Source organism: Chrysochloris asiatica, unplaced genomic scaffold (genome assembly GCF_000296735.1).
Source record: "Chrysochloris asiatica unplaced genomic scaffold, ChrAsi1.0 scaffold00041, whole genome shotgun sequence".
Classification (NCBI taxonomy): Eukaryota; Metazoa; Chordata; class Mammalia; order Afrosoricida; family Chrysochloridae; genus Chrysochloris; species Chrysochloris asiatica.
In genome coordinates, this window is record NW_006408559.1 from 4220315 (window position 1) to 4236115 (window position 15801).

The following is a 15801-nucleotide window of genomic DNA, read 5'->3' on the forward strand; positions in this document are numbered from 1 at the left end:
TAGTAATTCCTAACCAGTTGCCACCTGAAATCCAGCTGACACCATCCCTACTTCTCTCCAAGCGCTGCACCTCGTTTCCTTTCTGAGGCTGTTCCACTTACTGGTCTCGCTTAGTAATTGGAAGAGGCATTAGCTGTGAAGCATTAAAAATTGACTTTTCAGAATTAGAATTAAAATTTGTCAGCAAAAACAACTTTGAGACTTTTCTTTTACCTTTTCAAATGTTCTAATGAGAAATTTAGGTTTCTTTCTGTGAACAAGAGCTTTAAAAAGTATTACAGAATATTTGAATCGTTTTACCCCAGAAGGAAGAATAATAAATGTCTGTGTAGCCATTTGTTAGTTTCAACAGCTGTCAGTATTGAGCTGTTCATTTTTTTATATACTGCCTCGCTTTTCCTTCATTTCTTATTTCTTTAATTTTTAAATTTATTCTTAAATTTTAGCATGGTAAAGTGCTGGAAGCAGACCCTGAGCATTTGATCATTCACTGCTCTTGTAAATATTACAGTGCGTGATCCTTAGCACATAAGGCTTTTTACCAACAGGGTTGCAATACCACTATGACCCCAGCATTGCCTTTGCACTGGTTCCACCTGTGAGCAACCCCAGAACAGAGTAGAATGACTGCTCCTCTGGGTGTCCAAGACTGTCCATTTTTATAAGAGCATACAGCCCCATCTTTCTCACTTGGAGCAGCCAGTGGGTTTCATACTGCCAGCCTTGAGGTGAACAGCCTGCTATTTAACCCACTGCAACGCTAGGGCCCTTTGCTATTATAGTATCCAACCCACCGAAATTAGGTTTCTAAACATACTCATTCTGTAGTCATGTTTTTAATGATTTATTGAAAAAATAACCACAGTTTTATAGTCTGGTTCCAAAAAAGATGTAGCGGATGCATTTGGTTGTTATGTCTCTTACTGTGTCTTTTAACTCACAGTAGTGCTTCCTCTCATTTTTTCTCCCTCACATAGTACGTAATTTTAAAAAAAGAGTCATTGTACAGTAGAATTTCCCATATTCTGTACTTGGCTGACTTTGAGCCTTATGGTATCGTTTCTGGAGCTCTGGGGGACAGTGAGTAAGTGCTCACTGCTAACCACAGGGTCGGCGGTTCTGACCCATCAACTGCTCTGAGGGAGAAAAGACCTGGTGATTTGCTGCATAGTGATCATATAGAGATCTAACCCTGCATAGTGATCACTATGCAGCCACTGTGAGTTGGAATCTCCTACTTAACCCACAATAACAAGTCATTGAGCGTGTTTCTGTCTCTTCCATGTTTCCTGTAGCTGGCAGTTAGATTCACTTAGCTTATTTGTGGGGTCATAGGGAGGAGTGCAAGAATACTTCATGTCTCCTTTGATTTCATAGTATCAAGAGACATTTAATGTCTTCTTTTCTTATTCTTAAGGAACCCTGGTGCACAGTGGTTAACAAAGTTCAGATGCTAAACACAAGGCTGGTGGTTCAAACCCAGCAGCTGTTTCGGTGAAAGATGAAGCTGTACGCTCCCTTAAAGATTTATAGTTTCAGAACCCTGTGGAGCATTTCTGTCCTGTAGGGTGACCTTGTGTCAGAATTGAATTGTAGCAATGTGTTTTTGTCATACTTTTGAGGGTGTTAAAAACTATCCAGTGGGTTCAGGTATTATCATTCTGACCAATCAGTTTTAAAGTTTCCTGTCAACCATTTGAACTCCTGGTATGGTGCTGTAGGATCAGCACTGGACTGTGAACCACAAGGTTGGCAGTTCAAACCCATCAGCTTTCCTTAGAAACCCTGTGCAGGGTAGCTATGCGCTGAAACCAACTCCACAGCACTTAGAGCAATAACATCAATAGGGGTTCCAAGGAGTGGCTGGTAGGTTTGAACCTCCGTTCTGTACTTAGCAGTTAGTTCAGTGCCTATCCTGCTGTACCACACCAGGACAACATGGTTATTTTCCTACTTATATCAGTCCTTCTGTATGGCTTCGTTTTTGAAAAAAAAAAGAACTTGCCCTCATCACCTGGTTTGGTCATAATGAAACGTAAGCAAACTACAGAGGATAGAGAGTGTAAGTGTTTGCTTATTTTCCTTTGTTGTTGTTTTCTAGTTAATGAACTGATGCTCCAAAGTTAACCAGTCAGTGGTGTTTTTCTAAAAAAGTTATGGAACTCCTGGATTTTGATCTATTTCATGGGTTTAATCCAATGCTGTCATTTTTCTCTTTAATGCTCAACTTGCCCTCTCTCTTAGCCAGTGAGGCCCTTTCACATTGGCGTCTATGTCCTTTTGACAGGACCCTAGTCTTTGAAATTCCCCTTGCTTCCAGGCATATTTCCAGACTCAGTCCTGGAAATGACTGTTTCCCCAAGGAGCTCTGATTTTCTAGAGGGAAATAATATTTAGAGGCCAAAATCTGGGAGTTGGAGTGTTTTATGTTAAATGGTTGACATTGTTTTTAGGTTTCTCTTATAGACAGAGCTAGGATGCACACACACACATTGAATAAAGATTACAGTTTTATTTTATGTTTGTGCGTCTTTCAAGGTAAAAATCTTACTTCCTCATGACAATATGGAGTCCTGGTGTTGCGTTGTGGGTTAATGCACTGGTCTGCAAAGTCGCTTTGAACCATCAGGTCAGCAGTTCAAGCTCACCAGCTGCTCCTTGGAAACCCTATACAGGGTCACTGTGGTTCAGAACCAGATCAACACACACAACGATAGCAATAACAATGACAGTATTATATTGCTTACTTGCTCTGTGTATAAACTTTGCATAGTAGTTTTCAAAATAACAAAACCAACACCAAAATCACTGACTTTTAAAGATTGCTTTCTGATTGTTTTTCTGTTTAGGATATAGTCCACTAGTAGTGGCCAGACAGCAATGTGAATTAAAATCACTAGAGGTACTCTAATTCTCTTTGTGGTTAGGCCATTAATTTATTAATTTTATACACAGATAGTGTTGTTTCTTTTTCACTCCAAATTTAGAGCTTTTTTTTTTTTTTTTCTGTTGGATTAGTTTTGTTTTCTGATTAGATAAAAACATATGTGGACTCTAAAGTCAAAACTGTAAGATCACGTCACATAGGTAACTAGCTTTTAGTAAGTTTGAGTTTATTCTCCCCATGTTTCTTAGTGAAAAAAGAAATCTACGTGTGCATCCCTGTTTGTCCTTTCTTAGACAAAGGCAGCACCCTTTATTATTGGGCATCGTGCCTTTTTACTTCCCCATAATATCCTAGAGCTCGCCCCCTCGTGGGAGAGAGAGCATCCTCATTTTGTTTATAGTCAAACACCCTCAGCACACCCCACCTCGTCACTTCTGTTTGCCTCAGCGTAGTGCTCCATGACAGGGGGTCTGGCAGGAGACTGCACTTGTAGAGGCTTAAATTCTAAAACACTCTTTTTGAGTTCTTCATGGAAGCAAATATCTTTCCTTTGTCCTTTTTTTTCTTTCTCAGAAAAATCGTTGCTTATATGTGTTTGGTGGTCAGCGGTCGAAGACCTATTTGAATGACTTCTTCAGTTATGATGTGGACTCTGATCATGTAGACATCATATCAGATGGCACCAAGAAAGACTCTGGGATGGGTAAGGGGGTCTAGGGAGTCTTCTCTTGTATCTATTCCAGATTTGTTTTGTTTTGTTTGTCACCTCTTCCCCCTTTCTTTAATTGTCGTAATTTGAGTAAGAAGAAGGAAAGTCTAGCACCTAAGTTAGCAGGTTATATCTGTTTTAAAATATATGAATTATCATTCCCTTTGAGCAGAAAGATAATATGTGGCGTTTTAAAACAGTTATGGTGTGTATGCTTGGGGGGAAGGCTTGGAAAGAATTAATACTATAAAACTTTATCATTTTCTATTTTCGGATCCTTTCCACCTTCTCTGTGTTATGCTGTAACATAGTAGGGTATATGGTTTTCCTAAAGGAGATTTCATATGCTTGGTAACGCCTTACAAGTTAATAATCTCAGCCTCTAAGAAACTATTCTTGTCACCAGGGTGAGCTAGTACCACTTGATGCGTGGTATCCTAGCATAATTGTGCAGGTTCTAGTGGATTGTCCAGACTGAGATGGACTAGGAATGAAGGCCCAGCAACCTGCTTCTGAAAAATGGTCTGTGAATCGCAGTGGTATGATCCCATAGTACATGGTATCACTGTGGGTCCAACCAGAAGACAGGATGCTGATATAAAAATGACTCTGACCCTGAAAGCACATTCTGATGCATTTCACAATTTATGTATCAGACATGAAGAGAAAGTCCTAAACATTTCTAGAGCAAAACCAGGTCACGTTTGAAGAACAGGATGTAGAATGATAAAGAAATGTTCACAGCATTGTATATCAGAACTCTCCCAGGCGACTTTGACTTAACTTTCACTGGCTATAATTGAGAACTAGCTTCAAGAGAAGCTAGGAAAGCTAGTTTCCAGTTCTTCCAGCCTTTACATTGCTGTGGTGGTTGAGTGTTCTTGCGTTGGTTCTGGCTCATAACGACCCTGTACACCACAGAACAGTACACTGCCCGGTCCTGTGCTATCCTCACAGTTGTTACGTGTGAACCCACTGTTTTTGCTACTGTGTCACAATCCGTCTCCTTTTTGCTGTCCAAGCATGATGTCCTTCTCTAGGGATGGTCCCTCTTGATAACATGTCCCGAGTATGAGAGATGGAAGTCTTGCCAATCCAGACTTCTCGGGAGCATTCTAGCTGCACTGCTCCCAACGCAGATTTGTTTATTCTTCTGGCCTTTTGTGGTACTTTTAATATTCTTCTCCAACACCACAATTAAATCAGTTCTTATACAGTCTTCCTTAGTCATTGTCCAGCTTTCACATGCATACGAGGCGACTGAAAATGCCATGGCTTGGGTCAGGTGCAGCCTTGTTGTCCTCAAACTGGTATCTTTGCTCTTTAACATTTTAAGAGGTCTTTTGCAGCACATTTGCCTAACACAATATGTCATTTGCTTTCTTGACTGCTGCTTCTGTGAGTGTTGATTGTAGACTAAGCAAATGAAATCTTTAACAACTTCAATCTTTTCTCCATTTTTCATGACGTTAGTTATAGGTCCACTTGTGGGAAGTTTGGTTTTCTTTACATTGAGGTGCAGTTCACACTAAAGGCGGTATCCTTTGATGTTCATCAGTAAGTGTTTCAATTTTCAGCAAGCAAGGTTGTATAACCTGTATATCATTGGATGTTAATAAGTCTTTCTTCAGTCCTGATGCCATGCTCTTCCTTATGCAGTACATCTTATTGGATTATTTACTCAGGATACAGATTGAATAAGTATGGTGAAAGAGTACAACCCTGGTGCACACCTCTCCTAATTTGATGCCATTCAGTCTGTATGTTGTTAAGTGACATCTAGTCAGTTCCAACTCATAGTGAGTGACCCTGTATAGGGTTTCTGAAGAACAGCTGGTAGGTTTAACTGCCGACCTTGTGGTTCACAGTTCACTGCTGGTTCTACAGCGCCTCACCAAGAGTCTAGGCTTTATGTGTTGGTTATTTTATGTGTTGTTATTAAGTGTGTCAGGTCAGTTCTGACTCATGGTGACTCTGAGGAGCAGCTGGTGAGTTTGAACCACCGATTGAGTCAGATAGTCGTGTCTTCAGCAGCACAAGACTGAAACAGTATATGCCAACAAAAGGAAGTAAAAGTAATTTAAAAACAAAAACAGGAGTTAGGCAAAAGGATCCAACAGAGGAACACAGTAAAGGGACTTCCAAAGATACCATTTGCATAGCATGCCTAATGGGGAGCAGCAGGAGAGAGGAAGGGAGACCACTTCTCTCCCTCACAGGAAGTGAGCTCTCCAGAAATCGTGAATGCATTTGAAACAAACAACCACTGATAGAGCAGTAACATAGCTTACCCTGTTGTAGTACTGTAGGATAAGCACTGGGCTGCTAACCACCAGGACAGTGGTTCAAACCCATCAGCCGCTCCATGGAAATCCTATAGAGGGTCGCTGTGAGTTAGAAATGACTTGATGACATGTAATAGCAGCAGCAGCAGGAAGGTGCATGGTTTAATCTTTCACTTTCTTGTCGCTTAGAAGTGTTATTCTAACTTCTCTTTTAATTAACTGGGAGGATTCAGGAATAGACACCTGCAGTCTGCTATGTCTGAAGAAGGTGGTGAAGATAATAACAAATAGTACAGTGTTTGTTGGCTCAGTGCTAGGCCAGGGATACAGTTGGAACACGTTGAGTGTGCTGTCCAGTCGGTTCTGACTCATAGCGACCCTGTATACAGTTGTTCAGCTGTAAATCTTTGCAGGAGCAGAAAGCCTCCTCTTTTGACTGGTGGATTCAAACTGCTAATCTCCTGGTTAGCAGCCCAATGCGAACCGACTACACTACAAGGGCTCCTCGCTTATAGACCATCTAGTAGATAATCTAATATTGTAATGAATAATAATAGCGACTCTTTATTTAGACCCTACCATGTGCCAGATGCAAACTTGGAGTTTGATAAATATCATCGCTAATTGGTGGTATTACTCTCATTAAGCAAAGTATATAATATATTCAGCATTATACAACTATTTAATGGTAGAGCTGGCATTTAGAACCGAGAGTGAATGTTTGATTAGTGCTAATTAAGCTAAGGAAATACTTTTAAGAATATAAAACTGATGGGTTTTCTTGCTTGCTTAGACTTTTAAGCATTTTTCTTGCCCTCAGGATAAAGTCCAAACTCAACTAAAGCTCACAGACTCCTTGCTGTGTAGCCTGTTCACCGCCCAGTTCTTGTCCCCTGTGTTCACTTTGCCACCATCTCTGTCTCAGGACCACTGGACTGGAGTGCTTCATAGATGGACTACTTTGTCTGCCGCAGGACTTTTGTCCGTACCCTTCCCCCTCCCTGAATCACTTTTCCCTTCCATCTTCAAAATCTATCTAACTTGCGCTCAGATTAGCTGTTAAAGCCTACTGCGCTTGCCTTATTGGTTAACACAGAAATCTGGGTACTCATATGGCATTATGGTCTTGACTCTGCTTTTCAGAACCTTTGAAAAGCTCAAGTGAACTGCTTGAGGCATTGAGCGTGTCAGAAGTATGGTATATTGTCTTCCCACACAATTACTTTTATCTCATTTTTGAAAGTCCAGTGGGGACTCATGTGTTCTGTAATGCTGAATTGTTTCAGTAGAGCTTTCAGACGAACACAGACCAGGTAGAAAGGCCTGGCTGGCTGTTGGCAAACACCAGCCAGTGAATCACAATAACCTAAGCCTATTGTGCCCAAGGTCACCAGGAGTTGGGGAATTTTTTTTTTTTTTAATGCTAGGAATAGCCCTTTTGGGGATAAGGCAGGTAATATTTAAATTCCTGCATTCTTATTCATGGAAAACACCTATTTCTTGGTTTCATAGTATGATGTAGCTTCTCTGTAGTAGTTAGTCATTCTTTTGTTTAACGGTTCTTTGAGGCTTTATTACTATAGTTAATTATTATAATTTGAGACGGACTTAACTAATTATATATCTTTGATTCAGTAAGATGTCATGAAATTGAATTTTGATTGAAACGATAGAAGAAATTTGTTTGAACTGTCGGTACATGTTGTTTTTAAGTGCCATTGAGTCAGTTCTGACACATAGCCACCCTATTTATAGAGACTCTGCTTAGGGTTTCCAAGGAGCAGCTGGTGGGTTTGAACTGCTAATTTTGTGGTGAGCAGTCGAGTGCTTGTCCTACAGCACCACACCAAGGACTCCATTGGTGGTGTTGTTGTCAGGTGCCATCAAGTCGGAACCGACCCATAGCGACCCCATGCACAGCAGAATGAAACAATGTCCGATCCTGGGCCAACCTCACTACCGCTGCCACACTTGAGTCCACCAATGATGCCACCTGGCTGATCCATCTCGTTAGGGGTCTTCCTCTTTTTCTCTGACCCTCCACCTTAACCAGCATGATATCCTTCTCCAGCGATTGTTTCCTCCGGACAATATGTCCAAAGTATGAGAGACGAAGCTTAGCCATCCTGGCCTCCAAGGAGCACACAAAAAAAACAAAAACACCCATAAAGAGTAGCAATTTCATAATTAGCAGTATCACCTCTATTAGGCACTAATGGAGTCCTCTGCTAAAACTCTATGAATAGCAGAGGACTCCATTAGTGCCTAATATAGGTGATACTGCTAATTATGAAATCGCTACTCTTTATGTTTTGTTTTGTTTTTTTAACTTTTGTGGTTTGGGTGAAAGTTTACACAGCAAATTAGTTTTCTATTTATTTAACTTCTTATTGTGAATTGAGTGAAGGTGAACAGACAAGATCATTAGCTTTACATTCAACAAAATACGCGCTTTTTTCATTTCAGTGATTACACGCCCCTCCCCGTAACAGTTATCGTACTTCCTCCTTGTGGCTTCCTTTTTACATCTTTATATATTTCACAAATGAACAGAGCAGAAAGGTTTAATGTACACATATAAGACAAAAAATAGATATTAATTTAAATGTCCTGTGGACATATTCTGTGTGCCAGCCTCCTGTCCTAACGCATACAGCCTAACGCATCAGTTCATGGACCTAGAGCCTGAAGCTGCTCTGTCTCTATGCCATCGCCACTGCCACTGTCTCCACAGCAAATGAGTTGTATGCTCTAAACTTTACGCACATTTTGTTTCCTGGCATTGGTTGCAATCTCATAATGTCATAGCTTTCTTCCCATTACTTCTTTGGGTTCCTGTTTCCATTCATTTTTATTTCCTGGCCCTTCGTGGTTGATTGTTTTGAGGAGTGTGTTCCTCCCTGATGTCATTTTTCACTTCATAGTTTGGCTGAAGGTTGATTGATCCCTGGGGGTGGGTTCAGTTCCAGACTTGAAGGGTTTCTAAGGGCTATTGTCTTGACATGTTTGACATCCGTGTCACCTGACATGGATGATTTACTGATTTCCCCCTTCTCAGGATCCCTGGTGAATGTACAGGATAAGCACTGGACTGCTAACTGCAAGGTGGACAGTTCAAACTCCCTAGCCACTCCACAGGAGAAAGATGAGGCTTTCTGCTCCCGGAAAGATTTGTTGTTGTTACTGTTAAGTGTCAATGAGTCAGATCCAACTCATAGCAACCCTGTATAGGGTTTCCAAGAAGCGACTGGTGGGTTTGAACCCACCAACCTTTGCAGTCCAGTGCTTTATCCTGTAACACTACCCAGGACTCCTCAGATGCCCTGTCGAGGTCACTGTAAGTCGGAATTGACTCGATGGCAGTGGGTTTTTCTTTTAGTGTTCTCTCAGGAGTATTTTTTTTTCTAGTTACAAGCTTATAAAAGTATTTTATATTTTTCACACATATAAATTATGTCATTTGGTAGCAAATGTGATTTAAGTTCATTTGAATGAAAAATGATGCAAGAACACTAAGGAAATTTTTTTAAATCTAAGGTAATGAAGTGCTACCAGAACTACTAGATATTTATAAAGCTGCAATTTGATCCAGATGACTAGAATGGAATAGATAGTATGAAAATATCCCTAACTATAGATGGAAATTTACTGTATGATAAAGTTGACATTTCCAATCAGAGAAAATGGATTATACATAAATAACATAGAGATTTGGCTAAGAGTTGGGCCCCTCATCTCCCCCCCAAAAAATCTCCTTGAACTCAGAAAGAAAATTCTAGGTAGACTCAGGTTTTTATAATTAAAGAAAAGAAGTTGTAAGTCAATTTTTGGAATAATGTAAGACTGGGTGAGGACCCAGACATGACACAGACTCAGGAGAAATCATAAAGGAAAGCCATCAAGTTTCATTGTGTGTAAGTTAAAACATTCTATATGGACAAAAACTACTTTAAAATTCAATAATAAACTAGCTTAGAAAACTATTAATATCGTACTCTAACTCAAGGGTCTTATAAATCAATAAGAAAAATATTCCTCTAGTAGAACAATGGAAAATACGATATGACTGAGTAGTTCTACAGAGTCGCTGGGAGTCGGAACCAACTCGACAGAACTGAACAACAACGAAGTAATTTAAGTAGCCAATAAATGTTTTTATGGAAAGTTGCTCAGCTTCACTCTTAATTTTTAAAGTGGATATTGAAAAATCAGTGAGTATGTTCATGAGGAAGTTGAAAGCCTCTTAAACTGTAGGTAAAATGTTACCTGACTCAAACTTTATTGGAGACTATTTTATCATTATTTATTAAAGTCTAAACTGCATACACTTCTCTTGTTGGTTCCGATTCGTAGCACTCCTGTGCACATAGAACAAACACTTGCCCAGTCCCGCAGCAGTCTCATGTTTGAGTCATTCCTGCGTTTGAGCCCATTGTTGCAACTGCTGTGTCCAGTTTTGGTTTTTTTTGAGAGTCGTCTTCTTTTTTCCTGACCCTCTATTTTACCAAGCATGATTCCTTCTTTAGGGACTGGTCAATCCTGGCAACATGTCCAGAGCACATGAGATGAAGTCTCGCCATCTGCATGCTGCCTCTACTTCTTTACAGACAGATTTGTTCTTTCTTTTGACAGTCCATGGTGTCCTCAGTATTCTTAGCCAACATCACAATTTAGATGGGTCACTTCTTCTTCAGTCTTCCTTCATCCTTCTACAGCTTTCACATGCATATGAAGCAATTGAAAATGCCATGGTTGGGGTCAGGTGCATCTTAGTCCTCAAAGTGATATCTTGGCTCTTAAGCAATTTAAAGAGGTCTTTTACAACAGATTTATCCTATTCAGAACATCCTTTGATTTCTTGACTGCTGCTTTCATGGACTTTGATTATGAATCCAAGTAAATTGAAATCCTTGACAACGTCAGTCTTTTCTCAGTTTATCATGATGTTACTTACTATTCAGTTCAGTTGTGAGGGTTTTTGTTATCCTTAGGTTGAGGTGTAATCCATACTAAAGAGCTCTGGTGGCATATTAATGAGTGTTGGACTGTTAACCACAAGGTTAAAGGTCCAAACCCACCAACTATGCTTTGGGAGGAAGATGAGGTTATCTGCTCCCATAAAGATTCATAATTTTGAAAATCCTAAAGAACATTTCAGTTCTGTCTTTTATGGTTTCCCTGAGTAGGAATTGACTCAGTGACAGTGGGTTTGGTCTGGTTCTGGATAATCTTCATCAGTTAGTAAGTGTTTTCATGTTCTCTTCTCTTTCAGCAAGCAAAGTTGTGTCATCTACATAAATCGCAGGTAGTCTGTGGTACTCACTCCAGTCCTGATGCTGCATTTTGTATAGTCCAGCTTCTCTGGTTATTTGTTCAGCATACAGGTTGGATAAGTAGGATGAAAGTACACCACCCTACCACACACCTTTCCTGATTATAAACCACCTGGTACCTCCTTGTTCTATTCAAACGACTGCCTCTTGGTCTGTGTACAAGTTCTACATGATCATTATCAAGTGTTCTGGAATTCCCATTCTTTACAAAGTTGTCCATAATTTTTATGATCCACACAGTGAATGCCTTTGCATAGTCAGTAAACTGCAGGCAAACAACTTTCTGGTATTCTCTGCTTTCAGCCAAATTTCAGACATTTTTCTATTGCAGTGCTGCTGCAGTTTTTTTTTTTTTTTATTTATCTTCAGCAAAACTCTACTTGCAAGTGATAATGATGTTGATTAACAGCTTTCATATTCTGCTGATGACCTTTCTTTGGAATGGACACAGATATGGACCTTTTCCAGTTTGCTGACTAGGTAGTTGTCTTTGCATAGATGAGTGGGTGTTGCGACAATTGTTATTCATCAGCTCCTGGAGCTTTTTTTTTTGGCCAAGACCTTCAGTGCTACTTGTACTTCTTCCTTCAGTACCTTCAGTTCTTGATCATAATTAATGTTGAACAATTCTTTTTGATCCAGTGGCTTTTTATATTCATTCTATCCTTTTTTGATGCTTCCTGCACCATGTAGTCCACTTGTATAGTCACCATATACATTATTGAAAAAGGTGTTTGCAGTTGATTAAGTCTTTGGTCTTGCAAAATTCTTTGTGATGATGAATTTGACAACATTCCTATTCAGTTTGACATTTCTGGCAAAATAGGTCCTATGCTTGTCTGATTCGCAGTGGCCAATGCCCATCCATTTCAGCTGTCTAATGTTTAGGGTATCACCTTTATGTGTTCCATTTCATATGGTACTTCAGGTAAAGAAAACAAAAATCCTACAACTGGATCATGATAAATGAAGCAAAGATTGAAGTTGTCAAAGCCTTCATTTTGCTTGGATCCACAATCAATACTCAGGGAAGCAGCAGTCAAGAAATCAAACAACAAATTACATTAGGTAAATCTGCTGCCTAAGACCTCTTTAAAAGTGTTCAAGAGCAAAGATAACAGTTTGAGAACTAAGGTGTGTCTGACCTAAGTCATGCTATTCTCAATCTTATTGTTGTTGAGTGCCATAGAGTCAGTTCGGACCGATAGGCACCCTGTATAGGGTTTCCAAGGAGCAGCTGGGGGGCTTTAAATGCTGACCTTACAGTTCAAACTGACTTTGCAGTCCAACACATTAACCCACAGCACCATACCAAGACTGCGGTGTTTTCAGTAGCTGCATATGTTTGGAAAGTTGAACAATGAATAAGGAAGAACAATTACAGTGCTGGAGAATAATGTTAAAAGTATCATAGACTGCTAGAGAACAAACAAATCTGTGGTAAGAAAAGTACAACCAGCATGCTTCTTAGAAGCTAGGAAGGTGAGATATCATCTCTCATACTTGGACATGTTATCAGAAGAGACCAGTCCCTGGAGAAGGACACCATGCTTGGTAAAGTGGAGGGTCGTTGAAAAAGAAGACACCCAGTGAGATGGATTGACACAGTACCCGAAGCATTGGCCTCAAACATAGCAGCAATTGTGAGAATGGCACAGGGCCAGACGCTTGTTTCGTTCTGTCGGACTTAGGGTTGCTGTGAGTTGGAACCATCTTGATGGCTCCTAACAGCAACAACTAAGGATGTCAACCTTTATGTGTTACGTGTTCCATTTTGATTTTTAAAACTTCCATTTTTCCTGGATTCATACTCATAGACTCGGCACTTAATATTTAAGGACTTTATCCTACTCACATATTTGTACAAGTGCACCAAGATTACTTGTTGCTGCTGTTGTTGTTAGGTGCCATTGAGTCAGTACTGACCCATAACGACCTTATGCACAGCAGAATGAAACACTGCCCGATCCTGGGCCACCCTCACTACTGTTGCCATACTTGAGTCCATCGATGCTGCCACTCGGCCAATTCATCTCATTGTAGAGAGATGTTTATTGTTGTATCGTTTGTAAAGGCAGAAAAACTCTTGGAAACATTTTCAATTATCCACAAGTAGGTGGTGGTGGTGGTTATGTGCCGTGGAGTCAGTTGCAACTCATAGCAACCCTGTACAGGGTTTCCGAGACTGTAAATCTTTACGAGAGCAGAAAGCCTCATCTTTCTCCTGCGGAACAGCTGGTAGTTTCGAACTGCTGACCTTACGGTTCACAGCCTGATTTGTAACCACTACATTACAATTATGATTGGTCCATCCAATAAGAATAAGTTTTTTGAAGTTTTAATGCAACTGAGTTACATCAGTATTAAATTGTTGAGTGTCAGAAGATGGTTGCAATTTTGTACAAAGTAACAAATGGTAGAAACCCAGGTTCAGAAAAAATTCTAGGAATTCTAAGCTGGAATTGTTGTTTGAATTTAGCAGGATCCCTCCAACATGTAAAATGTCACAGATTTAGAGCCTCAGACCTGCGCAGGCACCGTTGGTTGCCTGCCTGAGCCTATTGGAGCTTACTTATTAACCAAACCCTCATTTTGTTTGAAGCCCTGGTAAAGCAGTGATGAACTGACTGCTAACCAAAAGATCAGTGATTCAAATCCACCAGCCTCTGTGTGGAAGAAAGACGATGTAATCTGCTTCCCTGAAGTGGTACAGCTTTGAAAATCCGATGGGGAAGTTTTCTGTCTTATAAAGTGGCTATATGAGTATTTGGGGTTGTTTTTGGAGGGGGGGTGTTTGGCAACTTGTCCAGCCCCAGGGGATGAATCATGAGCAGTTGAACCAGTCAGTATTATCTTTTGCTATAGAGATTTTATTTCCCTTTCTTACCCTTTGTGTCCCAGTTCTAGTCAGTGAGACATAGGGAACATCTGCCCGGTGGGGGGCGGGCTGGGGTACTCAAGCACACAGTCTTCCTAATACAAATAGGATTGTATTGCTTTACGTGCTGTGTGCAATGGTGTGCTGCTTAGAGGCGGTATTGACACATTTCTTCAAGGAGAGGAAAGCCAAGAGACTTGCAGAGACACTGACCACCATGATTTGGCTGAACTGCTAAAAACTGCAGCACAATGTGCTGGACCGCAAAGTCAGTTTGAGCTGCAGAGTCGGCAGTTCAAACCCACCAGCCGCTCCTTGGAAACCTATAAAGGGTCGCTGTGAGTTGGAACCAACTCAATGGCACTTAACAACAACAACGTAATCTTGTTATATAAATTTATTGTGGCGCTGGAACGCAAGGTTGGTTTGAATCACAAGGTTGGTAGTTCAAGCTCACGGCTTCAAAAATATTTGTCGTTTTTTTATTCCCTATAGGGTGCCCTTGAGTTAAAAGCCCTGGTAATCTCTCCTATTTGGCTATGCAAGGAGTAAAAACAAAAACAAAAACAAAAAAAAGATTCAGACCATCAGATAAGATGTTTCATTTGATTTCTTAGTTAGCTGCCCTATTTGATGCTTTTAAAATACTAAAAAAGAAATAGGAGATTTGAAGGTTTATCATTAAAATTTCCTGGAATAACTATGCAAAAAATAATAGTTTGACAGTGATAGTTGTTTGGTGTGTAATACTTACCCTTTATTCTCCTCAAATAAGTTCTTTCAGAACATGTGTGTCTTCAACATAGGAGCTTGTTGGATCTGTTAGGTTTGTTTTCTTCGTGAGCTGGTTTATAAAGACCCCTGGCGTTCAGCAAGCTTTTTGGCAGTTGAATCTGAAAACTTTTTAAGTCTTATCTGTTGTAGATCTTCTCTTCTGGTCCCAACCGTAGCACCCATTTGAAACTGTTACTTTGAAACGTCACCCTTGTTTTCTTCTTCTTGGGGAGACATTTAATTGCAGCCAATGACATGCTATAGATAAACAAATTCAAGATCATCTTCAGCCTCACTCAATCATTTCTGGGACCCAGTTGCCGATCATTGCTATTTCTACGGGCTTACTTTGGGGGAAAGGAGTCAGCAGTTCATTGACTACTATGGTAGAAGTACTTTTCATTCTACAACCTTGTACACTGTGTGTATTACATTGGTTCCATAATAATAAAAATGAATATTGGCTCAATAAAAATGGCGTAATTGAAAAATAAACAGACCTAAACGTCAAAACCAAGAAAGAAGTTTTTACTCTAACATGTTATAACTATTAATAATCTTCTGTGTCAAATGCAACAACAACAAAAATTTTCCACAAACTTTCGAAGCCGTCTCATAGAACTATTACACCCGTAAAACGTTTGGAAGAAAACAGAGGCTGGCTTTATGTGTATACCCTCATTGTGAAGGTTCAGTGTTCGTCACATACCCACCAGCAACTGTTGATGTTCTTACATTATTCCATGCCGTGAAGTCCACTGTGACTCAGAGCAACCTTGTATAGGGTTCCCGAGGCTGTACATCTTCAAGGAAGCAAGCAGAAAGCCTTATCTTGTAGTCATATCTCATTGTTGTTGTTGTTGTCAGGTGCCATCGAGTCGGAACCGACTCATAGCGACCCCATGCACAGCAGAACGAAACAATGTCCGATCCTG

General features: G+C 40.2%; 1 protein-coding gene across 1 annotated transcript in view; it reads left to right on the forward strand.

The window, feature by feature from the left end:
- Positions 1 to 15801, forward strand: part of MKLN1 (muskelin 1, intracellular mediator containing kelch motifs) — a 194754-nt gene that overhangs the window by 154708 nt on the left and 24245 nt on the right. Inside the window, exon 12 of the mRNA XM_006861143.1 lies at positions 3461 to 3590. Within this exon, the coding sequence (XP_006861205.1) occupies positions 3461 to 3590 (130 nt within the window). The remainder of the gene's footprint in view (positions 1 to 3460; positions 3591 to 15801) is intronic.